The sequence below is a fragment of the Rhipicephalus microplus genome, chromosome X (genome assembly GCF_043290135.1).
Source record: "Rhipicephalus microplus isolate Deutch F79 chromosome X, USDA_Rmic, whole genome shotgun sequence".
In the NCBI taxonomy this organism is placed as follows: Eukaryota; Metazoa; Arthropoda; class Arachnida; order Ixodida; family Ixodidae; genus Rhipicephalus; species Rhipicephalus microplus.
Window position 1 is genome coordinate 458,057,721 of NC_134710.1, and position 18,557 is coordinate 458,076,277.

An 18,557-nucleotide genomic window follows, 5' to 3' on the forward strand; every position below is an offset into this window, starting at 1 on the left:
ATTATTAGTTTGCTCACTGCCTCTCTCAAAGCCTGCTTAGACTTCGGACAAAATGTCTTAATCAGCATATTTGGAATTCTACCTCTGATTCTAGGGCGAGAGTTCCCTCTAGTGTATGTTTAGATAACTATTTGATGAATGCCTTGATATGCATCGAAGACAAGGCAGTGTGTGCAGCTGCTCGTTTACACCTTCGCATTACATGATTTCCACAATGCACGAGATCTGTTGACTATTTCTAATGATGGTCTTCGGTAAATTTTCTTTCTCGAAGACGTATACTGAAGTATTACCCGTAAAAGAGACGCTTCTGTAATAGATGCAAGTTTACTTGACCTGTGATTTTTTTTCACAAAGTTTGGCTTAAAGTGCACACGTTGGTTCAACAATCCTACAATTAAACTTTTACTGATGAATGCACACAGCAATAAAAAACGACCTTTGTGTGTTACGTGCGTTTTTTTGTTTTTTTTTCAACGAAAGACATCTGCGAGGATAATTCATTTAGTGTTAAAGATTTATTGAACAATGTTGGTGAAGTTGCTGGGCAGCTCTCAAAAGCCCTTTTGCTTGCTGCCACTTCACGCCGACCGTTCGCACTCCGATAAAGCAGCTGCAGTGGCGGCTTTGACTTCGGGCTGAAACAAAAAGAAATATTGGCATAACAGTATTTGTGGTAGGCTACTCAGTGGTTCAGAGAAGTTACGCCACCAGCGTCTTTGTAAGCGTAGTAGATAGGACTTCTTTCAAGTTCCACAACCTCCACTTTCTCGCAATTAATGTCAAAACTTACCACTTTTAAGCACTGCACAGTACGTTTCGGGTGCGCGGGGCGTGTATTGAAGAGGTTGGCAAAAGTTTTTAAAGAAGTTATTATAATATGGCTAGCACCGCATCTTCTCAAGTTATTATTAAGGAAAGAAGGGGACATTTAAGGGCTTATTGTTCTTTGATAGACTGACATCAATAAAAACCAACAGACGAGAGAAAGGTATGAAAGGCAGAGAGGTTAACCCGAGAATAAATGTCTCCTTTGCTGCCCTGCAATGGCCAAGGAGTAAGGAGAGACAGAAAAGTAGGGCAAAGAGGAAAGAGAACGAGATGAGGGAAACATAGGTACGAGTGTGAAAATAGTGTAACGAGGCGTTCAGCTCGCAGAAACTTTCGCAGCGTTTTCGCTGCTTTGCTGCGTTAAGCTCGATTCATCTGGCATTCCAAAATCGATTTCTGTGAAAGCAGCTGGTTATAGACGCATAAAAACACGGCTGGGTGGGGCTGTCTCTGACCCGTGTACTGAGGGCTCTGACAATTCATGTTGAATGGTGTAGTCAGGACTGCAATGGTAATAGGCAGCACCATCTCCCCATGCGATGTGGCAAGCAAAGGCTCTTGTAAAGGACATTCCATGCCACATGCGGCAGAGAACGGTCGTCTCCCATCTGGGTAGGCCACATACATCAAGGCGGGAAAAGCGAGCGTGGAGAAAATTTGGCAGATTTGACATACACTCTGCGAAGTCGTGCGCGAGTGTATTAAATAACAGTCTTTCCTTTGCGTATTGCAGGCACATTGAACATCTATCTATCTATCTATCTATCTATCTATCTATCTATCTATCTATCTATCTATCTATCTATCTATCTATCCATCTATCTATCTATCTATCCATCTATATAACTGTCTGTGTATCTATCCGCCTTCTCTGGGCATTCTCGTCTACAACACCATAACTTGGCGAAACTAATATTCAAATAGGTAGATTAAGATGGTTGGATGAAAATAGCTCGCTGGTCATGACATGAATACGGTGGCAATTGTCACGTGCACGTCTTCAAAACTTTTTCGCTCGACACCTTTGACATATACCGTAAACCTCGGAAGGGTATGTGTGACAGATATGCGGGCACAAGTTATTGGCACTTTATAACTGCCAACGTCGATTGGCAGTATATATATAATCAGGAACGGGGAGAACAGACATTGGTAATTGAAGGAGATAGAGTTAATAAAAAGCTCACATTGACAGCGTTAACCCGACGAATGCAAAGAATAAATATCAAGGTCCCAGAAGGAACCGAACTCAAGAGTTATGCGCATAACAGTCAAGCATTTAATATCTCAGACACATCAGGTCCCGAAAAGGTTTGAACAAAAAACACTATGCAGGCTTAATGGCGGTTAAACGCGCGCGTGTTTTCATTGCCGGCTATCCAACTTTTTAATCATTACACATAGACTCCTCTAGTACAGCCGCCACGTCCGGCCAACGTCTACTGTAATTAAGTACCATCGACATTTGTCGATTTATGTAGCAGTGTTCCGAGATATCATCTACGCGAGCATAAGCGTCTTGTATCAGCTTACTACGTCTGGTGTTGCTAATACGTATGTTGCTGTGAGCATCGTTACCCAAATGTAAATAACTAGTTATATGCAACACACAAGACTGCGTGACATAGGTTCGTACATACAACATTTGTTCACATATATGTGGCGTCCTTTTGTAACGTTTCTCTCAACAAAATATTGCAACAAAACCACCTTCCCTTGGCATGCATCACATAACACCAATTCTCAGGCTTCATGAGATCTGCAAAATTTCAATCTTTGCTGCTGTGTCATTTTGTTATGGTGAAATGGGTTACATCACGTCATTTTCATGGCGTGTTGCTTAGCTCCATCGTCGGCACACTCATTCGACTTGTGATGCCACGGTGGCTTGGTAACCGCATAAAAGTTACATGTTGTGCTTTGTCTATTAGTTGATTGTACAGTTGTGTTTCTAGCACTAATTGATCTTGAGAGCCACGACGTGAAGCGATTCCAGCATGTTCGAGAGCACAATTCGAATCAGTAAAAATGCTCCAATGAATAGTGCTACTCGATGAGCGGTGCACTTGCCGCGAGCTTCATGGCTTTCGATGTTGTTTTATGTGGCAATCGAAACAATGATTTCGGATTTGGCTGACAGGATCTCAGCTCGTGCAGATCCTCCAGCAATTGACAAGCCTTCTATGTGAAGCTTAACGTTGCGTTTGTATTGCCGCGCGTATATGCCAGCGGCGGCGACAAAGAAACAGCGCGAGTGTTCTTTGTCGATTGCTAGAATGAAGAGGACGTTCCAATGTCTTCTGTGAGCGATAAAGTGTATTTGTCGATGATTATTCGTGTGCTCGTCGATCCCACACCGTCACACTGTGGAGGTGCTGGTTAGTCGTCAAGCTTTGCACCCGTTCGTGGACACGACATTGAAGCCCGGAATCGCAACCATGCGTCGACGCACCAATCCCCCGTTTCACAGTCGCGGTCAGCTAGGCTTTTCAACCGAGTCAATCCCCTGCGAGAAAGCACCAAAATCTTTTGCTTTCTTCAGTCATTAAGGCCACTGCAGCTTCACAGTACAAGCCACTTTAAAATTCAATGATTTGCAATTGTTTTCATGATGAAGATCATGAAAACTGCCAAGACTGTTGGGACCAGTTCGTACACTTTGCGAGGTACAGCCAAAGGGCCACCCCAGAGAATAAGCTGGCGAATGTCTACTTCTACCTGAAAGACAACACCCAGTAGTGATACATCAACCGGAAAAGCAGCTTGGCTACGTGGGACGACTTCTGCAAACAGCTGATTACACATTTATTAGTCTGGACAGAAAAGAGAATGCGCAGCGAGGCTTGCAAGTTTGAATCTAAAAACCAAATGAGAGCGTTATTATGTCCGCCGAGGACATGATTCATCTTCACCGCAGGGCAGACTCCGAGATGCAGAAACAAAAAGAAAAAAAGTTACGGTATCTCATGCGATGCGTTAAGGATCAACTTTTTGCTGGGCTTGTGAGAAATCCACCAACCACCGTAACAGAGTTCACCAAAGAAGCCACAGCCGTTCAACGGGTTCTACAGCAAAGATACCGCCAGCATCACCCGGTCAACTTTGTAGCGAGTAGTACCATTATGGCTGCAGCGACTCTCTGCGGCAACCACAGGCTTCTGCGGGAAGTCATCAGTGAGGTTCTGCGAGAGGAGCTTCGACAGCTCGGCTTCAGGACCGTCAGGCTCTTTCTTCCTCAAGCTACGGTGATGTGCTACGACATCTTACTAAGACAGATGCAGTCCACTGACCCGTCGTTTTAACTACGCCACCACCGACTGCAATGACTGAACCACCCCCAGCTGTGCAAACAAAGCCGCTCTCAGCGCGGGCGACTTTCACGACCTCGCCAATCTCACCGACAAGACGAGTGACGCATGGTCAGCACGCGAACCCTACAACGTGGTTCACTAATAAGTAACCACTGATTTACCTGTCTCAGTAAACTGATTTTTGGCGTACCGTTGACCATCGACCACTATGCTTTCATAATGGCGAATCAGGACACGTTTGCAGAGTTTGCTGTTATCGCGACGCTCAGTAATCGAAATTTCCTCGCCAGTCTTATTACAGTACGTATGACGGTCGACGCACGTACAACGATGCTCCTATGAACACCCCACCGCGGAATTCAGCAACGCCCAGATCACGTTCTCCATATCCTGCGCGAGACAGTTCATCTAATCGTCGCAGTTTTTCTCAGGTCACCAAGGGCAGGTCCCCTAGCCCGGGAAGAGGAAACTACGTGTTGCGAGTTAATCTTTCTTGGCGTTGGCTGCCTTCGAGGAAAAAATTCGTGATGCCAGCAGAATCTCACGTGACATTAGGTTGATTTATGCTTTCCATCAGTCAATATACAAGAGCGATCGTTTGTTAAATGTCTCGCACTCAGTTTTGTCATTCTCTTGCAAGCCAGCTATGCTATGTCCCGACTGAATACCGTGCGCGAGAAATTGAGTCCGCATCGTTTTTTTTTTGTTTGCAAGAGCACAAGCAAAGAAAGCAGCGTCTAATCGAAAAGCGCAAAATAGTAACATGATAGCGTTAAAGAACTCGTTTCGACGGAATTCCAGTGTCGGCATCGGTGCCGGCGTCGGTGTCAGTGTCTGTGTCGACGTCGTTGGTTACGAGCGGAAAATCATCATCTTATACGTGACATAATAATTTAGAAAGATGCAAACAAAATAAATAATATAAAGTTCTGTAGCAGAGAGGGGACCGAAACAGGGTTGCTTGGCTCTGTGTGGGGATCTTACCCTGATCGTTTTCTTGGCAAGGGGATGCTTTATCACAGGGCCACGCCTCTGCTAAATAAAAAAGTAAAAAGAACTCCTTCTGCTTGAAATGCAGTGAAAGTAGCTTTCATGCCTCTGAAACACACCCAATTTGTATACACGCGTCACAATGCAACATGAATTATTGCAGTAAAATAGTGCATGGTACAAGCCTCCAATGTAAATGGGCATCAGAATTTGTGATTATCAATAACAGCTCTATAGTTTGAAGCTGGTTCCCGACACTCTAAAAACTGCGGAGGGTAATGCAGGAGTAAAAAGGCAAAGTTACTCTTCACAGTGTTCTTCTACCCTCGCAATACGTCAGATAGAATAAAATTCATTTTCATTCTGTATGCAACGAGAGTGAAACAGATTTCTACTCTTCCTCTCTTCGAAATCAGTAATGGGAGAGTCAAACGCGGTTTTACTCCTGCTCCTAATTACTTTTAGATGCGTGGGCACAGGGTGAGTGATTAGCACAACCCAATAACCACGCATATATGCAGTAAAACGTACTGGATTTGTTCGTTGAAACGTTAGAGACGAATAACAAAAAGAACTGCGTTTACACATGCGGAAGTGAATTTCAGCGCACTAGAAGGCAAATGGAACTTTTAATATCCACGTTGTTAGCCTTGCATTTGCGTACCGGAGTGAGTAAATACTATTTCAATCAATAGGTCACGATCAAAACTCACTAGAAACAGCTAGGCATTCTCTTTATATATTATTCATGTTTTCGCTTTTACCATCGCACACAGGCGATAGTGTCGTAAAACTAACGTATGATATGGCAGTGAAATAGGGTCGCTTTAGTCGTAGAACGTGAACAAGAATGACCTAAAATACGTTTAAGGTGGTACAAAACTCTAAATTGTTTAGTGTACTCCTCGGAAGCGCAATGTTTTTGTACGCAGAATTGACTAACCACTTCGTGAGTCAGTTCAATTTACCTTCATATAATCGGTTGCGCTATTCTTCCATTTTCTACTGTAAAACAACGTGTCAGATAGACGTTGTGATCTCACGAAGCACAAAACAAGCACAGTAAACACGTTAGCTACAATCCGTATGGTTTTGAGAAGCCTGGAGACACTCAAATCTGGTGCTGGAGTCTAAACAAGGAAATGCAGATATGTGTACAACATTGCCTATGACATAAATAAACACAAATTTACCGTCTTCCTGTGTGGTGTAGTGGTTAGCGTGTGAAGCTTACAATACGCAGTTCCTACTAAGGTTGAGGATGTGAGTCCCACACGTACTTGTTTTTTGTTTAAATTTTACTTTTTTGTTGTAGTGCTCATACTTAACTATCCCTTCAAATCGCGCGTTGAGATTTCTTAAAAACATATAAAAGCCCCATTTCGGCTCAAGTTCTGGTTTTTTTTGTGAGGTGTACTACTACTTTCACCGGTGTGGTTATGCTGCTCTGTTTCGGGCAGCGATATGTAACTCTGTTGAGGGGGAGTGCTTTGACCTGTTCTAGGAGAATCGCTGTACTCTGCCTGAACAAGAGGTGATTCCTTCTGGTAAAGGGAGTGAAATATGGGACAAAAAAGTACTCTTTTAAACAGAGTGCCCAGCGCTCTCTTAGTTTTTAGAGTGCCCTATAGAAGCCACAGAAGCTACTGCGGCTATTCTCTTAAGGCCACGCATAGTAGGTGCATAGCAAACTTAAAAATGTTTCATGCATAAAGTGTTTGAAATACGCACTAGCAACAGGTTGTCACTATTGCGTTCAACTTCTAAAGGCCAAACTTTAGGGTTTCCTAAATTCTGTCTGCGTTAAATGTTAGTGCTGACATTTCACGCGTTTTAATGATAATTAGGTGGCGAGAAAGATGTAGTGCTCCTAGGGTTGGTAGTGAAAGTGAGAAAGAATATATTGTCTCACAATTGAACTCGATGTGGTTTAGAGGCCAATTAACTGTAGAAACTGTTGTGCCAGTGTGAGAAAAGATAAGTAGACCAAAACTTTGCTTACCACTCGCAGGGACAGAACCTGCAGCCTTCGATTAACGCGTCGCCCGTTCACTTTATGGAGCATGTGCGTAGTTCATTTAATCCATTTAAATGTGGGAGTGGGAGCCAGTGCCACTGGAAACTACGACGGATACTAAAGGCTACTACGTGTAATAATGTTACGTGCTACGTGTAATAAGGTAATGTGCCAGCACGCTGAAAAACCTTGTTCCACGCTCGCCGTCATGAAAGGAGGACGAAACCCCGTTTGTGGATTGATTATCGCCACCTGAACAAAGTTACGAAGGACGTGTATCCTCGTCACTGTGATAACGCCTACTGCGTGACGTTTCACTTCGTCATCAGCTGCGCTGACACGGCAGCGTATAAGCAACCGCATGCCTATAAAAGCGTGGCCCAAGAATAAACCAGAGGATTCCTTGTTCTGCAGCTGACACTGTTGTTCTTTGTGTACGGCAGCTTGGCTGCCTAACTCTACTACACTGGCGACAAGGTTGGGATCCGGTCGGCTTTCCACGTGCTTCTGTTGCTGCTGAAGTCAAGACGACGACTGCGTGGGTGTCACTGCAATGACGAAGGTGGGAAAACTTGACATTTTTGATGAAAGGAGGGATAGCTTCGAGTCCTACCTGGAAAGATTTGAGCTTTCTGTCTCGGCAAAAGATGCGACGAAAGGCAAGAAGCTACCTGTTTTCTTGACAGTTGTAGGCCCTCGAGTGTATGAGGTTCTGAAGGACCTGTTAATACCACACTCGCCAGCCAGCGAAACGTATGACGAGGTGACGACTCTGTTGAAAGGTCACTACAGTCCCCGAAAGGCCGTGATAACCGAAAGAGGCCGATTTAACCGAAGGGTGCAGTTAGAACAAGAAACTGTGGCTAAATTCGTGGTGCAGCTAAAGCAGTTCGCCAGAAGTTGCGAGTTTGGAAAGTTTTTCGACGAAGCGCTTAGAGACAGACTTGTCACCGGGCTGCGCTGCACAAATACACAACGCGAGCTGTTCGCAGCTGAAAAATCGACATTCGAAGAGGCGTGTAAAATTGCTTTAAACCGTGAGCTAGCTTCCACACAAACCCGGGCATTGTCGTTGGAAGAACACCAAGGTAGTTCACAAAAGCGCTCCGGCCTAGAAGTTGATGCTCTCAGGCAAAGCAGTCATCGCAGGGACAGCTGTTGTGGCAAACGGAGTGCCCAGAGTGTTTCCGTTGCGGCAAACGCCATACTTCGGAAAGTTGCCGGTATGGCAAGTATAAGTGCCATAATTGCGGGGAGCAAGGTCACTTGCGAACAATGTGTAGGCAGCGCCCCGGCAGAACAAAGGCACTGAATGCAATCGATAGTCCGGCAGAGGATTCGGATGAATAGCAAGAAATATACAGTATAAAATCAATAAGTCTGCCTACTTTGTCACTGTCAGGATTGAAGGACGAGCCTTCAAGATGCAAATAAATACTGGCGCGTCCGTCACCGTCATGCCGAAATCCGTTTTTCAGCGCGAATTTCCTCAACTGACTATCAAGAAAGCGACTGTTACTTTAAGGACATACACAGGGGAACTAGTGCCGGTTGTAGGATCAGTGAACGTGCGAGTTGAACACTGTGATGAATCTCATACCCTACTTGTGTAGATAGTAGAAGGTGGTGGTCGAGAGTTGCCATGTCTGCTTGGTCACAACTGGTTGAGGAAGCTTAAATTAAACTGGCTAGAAGGTCGAGCCGTAGAGCAAGATCAAAATGTGGATGAATAATGAAGAATTTCGAGGCAGTGTTGTTGCCGCAGATCGGGTTCATAAGTGGCTATAAAGCGCAAGTTCTTTTCAAACCAAACAGCAAGCCAGTATTTTGCAAGGCTCGACCAGTGCCGTTTGCGCTGAAGCACGCTGTGTCTCAGAAACTGGACTCCTTAGAGCGTGCTGGGATGTTGAAAAAGGTCACAAGAAGCGATTTGGCAACTCCTTTAGAGGTGGTACCAAAAGATGGAGAAGCAAAAGTACGGCTGTGTGGAGACTACAAGGTAACAGTGAACCCTGCGCTACTGACTGAGTACTACCCTCTGCCTCTGCCAGAAGACTTATTCACAACTTTAGCAGGCTCTAAGGTATTCTGCGTTCTTGACCTTGCTTCCGCTTATCAGCAAGTGGAGCTTGACGAAGATGCCAAAGGTATTTTAACGGTAAACACACACCAAGACCTATACCAATACCAGCGGCTCCCTTATTGCATCACAAGTGCTCCTGCCATATTCCAGTCACTCATGGACAGGATCCTCAAGGGAGTCACTCAAGTAGGATGTTACATCGATGATATCATAGGAGGGTCAAGTATTGATGACTGTCGGCTGAAGCTGGAAGAAGTGTTGACCCGGTTACGCGATCACAATGTGACGCTGCGCATGGAAAAATGCAAGCTCTTTTGCAGTGAAGTTCGCTACCCAGACCACGGAATTTCAGCGGAGGATATCAAGCTACTTGGGTCAAAAGTAAGGGTGATAAAGAATGCACCCGGGCCCAAAAATGCAATGGAGTTAAAGTCTTTCGTTGGAATGGTAACATTCTGCTCAAAGTTCCTGTTTAACTTGGCAACCAAAGCTGCGCCGCTGTATGAGCTTCTGGGGAAAGGAAAGCGTTGGAATTGGACAGAAAAATGTGCTCTCGCGTTTCAAGAAACGAAGAACTTTCTCACGACAAGCCTAGTACTCGGTTTTTACGATGCAAATATCCCCTTGGCTGTTAGCTGTGATGCATCGCAGTATGGGCTCGGCGCAGTTCTCTTCCACAGACTTCTAAATGGCACAGAAAAAACCGTCGCTTTCACCTCCAGAACACTGTCGCAAGCTGTACGTGGCTATGCCCAGATCAAGCGAGAATCGTCGGCGATCCATTTTGCCCTCAAGAAATTTCATCGCTACCTATATGGGCGGACGTTCCCGTTGTTCACCGACCACCAATCGCTGATAGGCATCTTAGGGCCAGGAAAGCAAGTTCCATCTTTAGCGGCTGCTCACATGCAACGATGGGCTTTAATTTTGGCTTCTTATCGTTACGACTTGAGATATAGAAAGGATTGATTGATTGATTTGTGGGGTTTAACGTCCCAAAACCACCATATGATTATGAGAGACGCCGTAGTGGAGGGCTCCGGAAATTTCGACCACCTGGGGTTCTTTAACGTGCACCCAAATCTGAGCACACGGGCCGACGACATTTCCGCCTCCATCGGAAATGGAGATATAGAAAGGGATCTGAAATGGAAGTTGCAGATGCACTGTCGAGATTGCCTATTTCAAGTGGAACCAAGACGGAGGAGAAGATACTCTCACTGTTTTTGAAACAACGGCACTGAGTGCTAAGGATGTCGCTAAAGCAAGCAGGTATGACCGCACGCTTAGCAAGGTTTATCAATATACTTTGAAAGGATGGCCAGCGCAAGTCGAAGATGCAGAGCTCGTACCGTACTACAATAGGCGTTTGGAACTATCGTTGGCAGCAGGTTGTGTCACTTGGGGAAGTCGGGTTATCGTGCAAACAAAGTTGCGAGACGCGGTGTTAGGACTGCTGCACGCAGAACACCCCGGTGCGTCACGCATGAAGATGCTAGCACGTAGTCTGCTATGGTGGCCGGGGCTCGATGTAGACATAGAAAGAGCAGTAAAAAGGTGCAGAATTTGTCAAGAGATGCAAAACAACGCTCCTTGTCCCCCACTGGAGCCATGGCCGTTTCCCGCCCGATGCTGGCAGAGAGTGCATGTGGATTTTTTTTGACTTAGAAAAAACACATCATCGCTGTTGTGCATTGACTCATTTTCAAAGTGAATCGAAGTGTTTCCTATGCAATCAACTACAGCCGCGAAGACTATTGACCGCTTGCGGAGCTTGTTTGCTTCCTACGGATTCCCTGAGCAACTGCTTTCTGATAATGGTCCCCAGTTTTCTTCGCAGGAGTACCAAAACTTCCTCGATGCTTGCGGTATCCGGCGCACCTACAGCCCGCCGTACCACCATGAATCCAATGGGGCTGCTAAAAAGAGCAGTGCAAACTGTTAAGAGGAGCCTTCCCAAGCAGCTAATGCACGACAAGGGGAGTAACAGCAGGCCGCTGAGGGAGAGACTGGACGACTTCTTGCTTGCCTACCGGACGACTCCTAACACGGCAACAGGCAAGTGTCTCGCCAAACTGTTTCTGAAGCGAACGCTGTGCATGAAGTCGTCCTTACTGAGGTCAACGTTTCGAGACGACATGCAGAGAAAGTAGGAAACTTTGAAACGGCAGCATGACGGACGGAGATTGACTTTTCGTGTATTTAGTGGAAACTGGGTATACGTGAAAACTGTCAGGCAAGAGAAGGTATCGTGGACGGAAGGGCAAGTGTTGCGGCCAGTTAGTCCAGTGACCTATCTGGTGGAGACTGAACACAGTCCGGCACGTTCATGTTGACCATTTGCGCTCATGCAGTTATTCCAAGTATGCAGGAGCAAGGATCGGTACAGAGGCCCTCACACGACCCGCTACCGAGAACTCTGCAGGTCATCGGGAGGCTCCCACCACGCCCCAGCAGGCGCATCCGGAGGCGAACATGGCAGAACATCTTCCCGATGAGACAACAATGGTGGCCCACCGCTAACAGGGGGGGGGGGCAGAAATCGCCCCTGCCTGTGGCTCATGATGAACTTTCTCAGACGCCAACGGAAGAGCCTTCTGACTCTCCACCAGCCTTGCGCAGAAGCCAGCGTACACGGAAAGAGCCAGATCAATACGTGCCTCATGATTTCCGTCACTGAAGATAAATAAACAATCTTGGGGGAAGGAATGTGATAACGCCTACTGCGTGACGTTCCACTTCGTCATCAGCTGCGCTGACGTGGCAGTGGATAAGCAACCGCATGCCTATAAAAGCGTGGCCCAAGAATAAACCAGAGGATTCCTTGTTCTGCAACTGACACTGTTGTTCTTTGAGTAGGGCAGCTCGGCTGCCTAACTCTACTACAGTCACGTACAGACGACGTCGTCGATCGATTCCACAGCATGAAGAACATTTCGTCGATGAACTTCACGACTGGCTAGTGACAAACCAACATTGGCGAGAAAGACCCAGAAAAGACTGCCGTTATGACACCGCAGGGCCTTTTTGAATTGAAGCTCACGCCCATCGGTCCTAGCTCCGCATATACAATGTTCCAACGTGTTATAGATACAATAATAGGAGGCTTGAAATGGCAAACTTTCCTCGTGCACTTGGACGACGTCATTGTGTTTCCCACAGCCATTGCCGAGAATCTGCGGCACCTCCAAGCTATGCTTTCAGCAATAAAAACCCCTAGACTAATATGGTGTTCAGCTTCATGTACGAGGAGGTCTTGTTTTTGGGCCACGCCATTAAAAAGTTTAGAATTTACGCCAACTCACAGAAACAGCCAACATCACTGCCTTCCCGCCAACCACCAACCCAATGGCCCTACACCCCATCTTGTGAACCTATTACAGATGTATCGACAAGGAATTTTCACTGCCTCATCTCACGAAAGTTCACGTGGAATTGAAGTGGGGAACGGCAAAAGTCAAATCATTTTAAGAAATGAAACACACCTGAAGACGCCGCGTATTCTTGCACACTTCGACGAATACGATTACACAAAAGTCCACACCGACCAAAGCAGCTTAGAGCCTGGAGCCGTCCTAGTTCAGAGGACTGATGGACTGGAAAGGGTCATCAGTTATGCTAATCAGTCGATGCGCAAGGTGGCAGCAAACTATTCTACACCAGAAACGCAGTGTCTCACTATCATCGGCGCTACCTGAAAGTTTTGTCTTTTTTACAGCAAACATTTCAAAGTTGTAGATGACCACCGCGTGTTTTGTTGGCTAACTATAACTAGAACAGCCTTTCGAGTCGCGTGGCAGGATGGAGCCCGTGACTTCAGGAATTTGAAGTTACCGTTGTTTGCAAGTCCTAACGAAAGCAGGACTGCCTGTCGGACCCGTCGACCAGCCACTGCAAAGCGACCAGGACGATAACTATTTCTTGGGAACCTAAATGCCGACGACTGTGCCAAAAGACAGCGAATCTCTTCAGAGCTCAATGGTCTTCTCGAATACCTCGAAGGCAAGGCAACCTTTTTCCAAAAGCAGTCAAGCGAAGACTGACGTTGATTTCTTTACAGAATGGTGCTCTCCTAAAGAACCACTTCTTGCCAGTTCACGCCAATTGACTTCTTGTAGTACATTCAGCAGTACGTTCAAATCTTTTAGAAGCTTTGAATGACGACCCGACAGCTTGGCAACTCGAATGTGCCCACACGATTGTTTAGAAATGAAAGCGCACTACTTAGACGCGGACAGAAAGACATGCATGCCCGCATGCTCACGATGGTACAAAATGAATACTACGGTGAACTGTCACTTTTGGGATTATTGTTTAAAAGAATACTTCACAAAAAGAAACTTTTGAAAATTCACTCACATTTTGTTCTGCATCTTAAGGAATAATCTTTCAGTGAAGCGAACATTGTGACAGGCAATATTTCAGTGGCGGGAATCTAGTCTGCGCACCCAGGTTCATTTTTGAGATTGATTTATTGAAAATTTGCACTCTGCATTAGTGGTGTAGATGACGCGATCTACCCCCGAACAGGCCACATATCGCTTGTGCATGCCACGCCACCGAAGCAAAGCACTCATGCACGAAAGGAAAACGGCTCACGAGCGCTTCGGTGTCTGCGTAAAACTACCTAATTTGGAAAATATTGCGCCCACTGTTCGTACAGAACCAACGATTGAAGAAAACGACAAAAAGTTGTAAACTCTCAGGGAGGCTCACATCGTGAATCTCGAGTCGGACCTCTAGCATATATTGAAAAGTTGTGAGACTGTATCACAGCAACCAACTGAGCCCGAGGAAGTGCACAGAAACACAGACTCTATGGGTAGACTCGTTCTTCTGGCGATTTATTGAGGCCGGTCCTAAGAAAATAACATATTTTCTTTCATATATTTCCAATTCACGTGTTTGACTTGAATTATTCTGTTTGCCGTGCTGTTACGTATTTCAAAGAGTAAAAAAAAACATTGCGTCATTCCACGCCAACTCTCCCAGCAACTCTCACAGCTCGATTATCTGCGAGTTCCTTCTAAAAAATTTCAGGCTCTCTACATAAAACCGAAAATGCTCCCTCATGCGCATTTGTTTATGAAAGCTCGACTTCATGGCTCTTTATCACGTGGTCAAAAAAGTCGTTCTTGTTATATGAGGTGGACCAATTTTCACTTTTTGAACAATAATAGAGTTTTTCGTTTAAAACATTTTGACGAAGTTCTAATTTTTTGTGGGTTTTTTATGCAGCCTCGAATCTGAAGAGTATGGTCCATGTTCAGAGTTTTTTACAGAGAGACCACCTTCGAAAAATGTGATAGTTGGCGTTCGCATATTTTCAGAAGCTTTTAGTGTACACCAAGCTAGTTTACAGTTTATATCGTGTGAAGGAAACTGTATAGGTGGCCACAAAGGCGTGAAATCGTTAATAAATCCACATGTTTGGTCATAAATTTAATAATATGGCAGTCCTACTAAAAATGAGCTAGCAAGCAGATTTACTAATAATCTTCACTACTGAATCAGAAAGTTTTCAGAAATTGCTTTTGTCGATTGCGAGAAAAAATTTTTGAATTTCTGTGTCACCTCTCTCACTGTTCGCACTGTTTCTACCTCCTAATGGTAAGCACAGGCTACGCAGACATGGGAATCGTCTAGAAAACAATATGTAATTTATTCGCGCTTCTTTTATTAGTTTACATATCAATATTACCCTGAGGAAACGAGAAACGCCACACCTACTAGACGGCAATAAACCCCATGCAGCTGTCCACTGGGAACCTGCGTAGTATGCTTACTCCGCATGGGGAAGTGGTACCGACGTGGCCAACACACCGTCACCTATACGGTAAGTTGAGAAGTAAAAAACACAGTGAAGAAAAAGAAGGTAGATTCATTGAAGTAAAAAGTAAAAGAGGTGTTGCATTGGAGCTAAGTTGGCATTATGCACGAACTTTCACTACTCCAACATGGTCAGTCATATGCGATGATGTTGGCTTTAGCTGCGACTTAGCGATAAGGCAAAATATTTTTTATTCATAGTGAATAAATAAGACTAATCTTCCCTAATCATAGCGATATTTGTACTTCTAAGTGTAAGCGTGTATGCAATGGTTTCTTGCTCACATCGGTGTCACTACGCGGTGTTTAGTAAGCATACTATGCACACCGCTATCAGACAGCTGCTTATGGTTGATGATTGATTGATATGTGGTGTTGCGTCCCAAAATCACCATATGAATATGAAAGCCACCGAAGTGGAGTGCTCCTAAAATTTCGACCACCTGGAGTCTTTACAGTGCACCCAAATCTGAGTGCACGGGCCGACAGCAATTTCGACTTCATCAAAAATGCAGCCACTGCTGCCTAGATTTGATCCCGCGACCTGTGGGCTAGCAGGTGAGTAACTTAGCCACTACGCTACCGCGTTGGGGCCAACTGCATGTGGTTAACGTCAGTCTAGTAGGTGTCCCGTTTTTTTGCTCAATCAGGGTAATGCTAGCTCGTAAATAATTCAGATAAGCACCTACAAAGTTGATGTTGTTGTCTAGATGACCGCCACAACTGTACAGCTAGTACTTACGGCTACGACGCAATGCTACGAAGTTAAACAAGTGCTTACACCAAGAGTGGTGGCACACAACGGAAAAAATGTTTTTCTTGCTTAAAACAAAAAGTATTTTAATTAAAACTTCTTATTTAGTTGTCAATAATGGAACCTTGTAAATCAGCTACTGAGCACGTTTTTACTAGGACCGCCTCAATGCTCAAGGTACGACCAAACATGTGCAAAAATGAGCATTCTCGCAACTTTGTCGCCATCTGTACAGTTTCGCACTATGTGCACATAAAATATTTTAGGTCAACAATAAAACAATCTGAAATTATGGTAATGTCAACTATCGTCAACTATTTCCCTCAGTGTTGTCCTTCTGTAAAAATTGTCCCCTCTTTCTCCTCGATGGAATCGTGAGAAAATGCGAATAAATTCTCGCGCCGAAAGAGGACGCCGTTGCCGTCAGACATTCGTCTCCACTGTCTTCTGGCAACGCACTGAGAGAAAAGATTCTTGAATTGAAGGAGGGTGAAGGGTGGGGTTAAGTGACGCAGTAACTTACTCAGACAAGAACATCAGAACCACGACACTTGAGGGAGAAGGGGGCAAAAGATAGAAGAATAATTAGAGGGGATTCAGAGAAATGCATGTTGGGAAGGGGGGTAGTATATAAAAGCACTGGCAGCTGAACATACACAGACACAGATATCGAAGTTTCTCGCCGTCAGGTTGAGTTGGCGTGGTCTAGAGGCGGTCGGCCAGTTGTGCAACCTCGATGAAGTTGAGGACGGTGCGCAGGGCAGAGCGCACATGATGGGCCAACCCTACAGGGCTGAGAATGCCATCCACTGTAGCAGACGACGTCCCAGCTGCTTGTAGGAACGCGCGCGCGCTTTACGTTGCCTGGAGAGGGCTGGGCAGGAGAGGAAGAGATGTGCCAAGGTTTCTTTATTCCCACAGTCAATGCAGGAGGGCGAAGGTACACCAAGGAGGTGGTGTCGGCGATCTGAAGGCCAGACGGAACTTGTCCTGAGTGCGAAGAGGAAAGAGCACTCCTTTCTGGTAATATACCCTCCAATTCAGGGCGTGGTGAAGAGCCGGGGGCCGTAGGTAGGTGCGGATGGCCTCGAACGAGCTCGCACACAGGTTTTGTGACGCGGAGTTTATGGAGTCCGTGCTCGTTAACAAAGGAATGGAGGGATCGTGCTCCGTTTTGGCCAGGTCAACAGCAGCCTCGTTCTCTGCGATGCCAACGAGTGACGGAATTCATTGAAGGACACCGTCACAGCCTCGATCGCCCAGCATGTACAGCAACCACACGACACGCTGTGCTAATGGGTGTGCATGGTATTTCTTGGCGAGCTGGCGGAGGGCAGATCTCGAGTCCTTGAAGAGAGCCCCGCGTGGAACTTGCGGGTATTCATTGATAAGGTCTACAGCAAGGTGGATGCCTACCAGCTCAGCCATGGTGGATGAGGCATGGTTGACGAGCCGGCATTGACACTTGAATGCCAGCTGTAATGCTGTTTAGGCAGCAGCCGCAGAGTTATCTTGTGGGGCTGAGGTCGCTGTGAAAAACTGTGCCCTACCGGCTAGATTTTGGTTCATTCTGGCGGCGGCTTCTTGAGCGGTGGCACAAGCAAGGGTGGAGCGTTTTGAGCGTACTTTTCGGTGAAGTGGCAGCCACAGGGGAATCTCATGCGCATTTTCCACCACGATGGAGTCGAACGTGTCGAATAGAGATACAACGCGTGAGTCAGGCAGTGCACGCAGCTGAGAAAGGATGGTAGCCCCATCCGCTGCACGATTTAGGCACTAAATGTGAAAGAGCACGTGCAGTGCACCCGTGAGTGACGTCGGCCTGGTGCATGTCTGCGCTAGTGTGGCAGCGACTCTCGAGCCACAAAAGAGTCCATGACACACGTGGAGCACTCGGCGATGGTTAGAATTGATGGCATGCCACTGTATGTGGTGAGAGCTGCCCAGGGGCAAGGCGTAGTGAAGATTGGTCAGCGCTATGGCCTCGTAGATGCCCATCGCGAAGGAGGTGGGCATTCGGTTCCTCGCGCGAGGATCCATCGCACGGTACCCTTAACATGGCGTGTTTCACAATGCACACGTCTCACTGCTAAGTTACACTTCAGTCGGTAGTCTATAGTGAGGCTAAGATAGCGAACGTAAGTCTTCCATAGAATCGGGACCCCGTGGAGTGCGGCAGGAGGCGTGGTGCGCCATCTCTCAGAGACTAGGATCGCTGGAGACGAGTAGACGCCGGACCAGCTGTTGCGCGTGAGTAGCCGTGCCTGTCGTCTGCAGACCGCGTCTATGCGATTGTGCACTGTCCAGTGTTCGATACCGTCCATGCGTGTCGCGATGTGCTGTGGCGCGCAGATTCAGCGGGCGGTCCGCCGGGCGGCGCGCAGATTCAGGAGTTTGACGTCAGGGAACGGAGAGCTGACAGGCACAAGCCAGCGCGTTGTAGCTGAGCGTGCGCACTCAGTTATGTGAGCGAAAAGATCACTGCAAGTGATGGTTTTGCACACAGTTCGCAGAAAAAAAAGCCACCTTACGACACTGTACACGCGACACTGTACACGGGTGACAGTGGGAAACGACGATGTTGTAGTGGTCCGATCTTGCAGTGTCTACAGCTCGTGTCGACATGTACGAGCAGGACTGAGACACCAGTGCCAGATCGATCATGGAGGGGTGTGTGTTACAGCGCAAAAACGTCGGTTAACCAGGGTCAATAGTGCAGAGACAAGCAGTGGCAATCGCGTC

At 46.4% G+C, this 18,557-nt stretch overlaps 1 protein-coding gene across 1 annotated transcript in view; it reads right to left on the minus strand.

Moving 5' to 3' along the window:
- Window positions 1–515: 515 nt before the first annotated feature.
- The window catches only part of LOC142776651 (uncharacterized), a 76,523-nt gene continuing 58,481 nt past the window's right edge, over window positions 516–18,557 (minus strand). Inside the window, exon 5 of the mRNA XM_075880648.1 lies at window positions 516–638. Within this exon, the coding sequence (XP_075736763.1) occupies window positions 582–638 (57 nt within the window). The 3' untranslated portion in view covers window positions 516–581. The remainder of the gene's footprint in view (window positions 639–18,557) is intronic.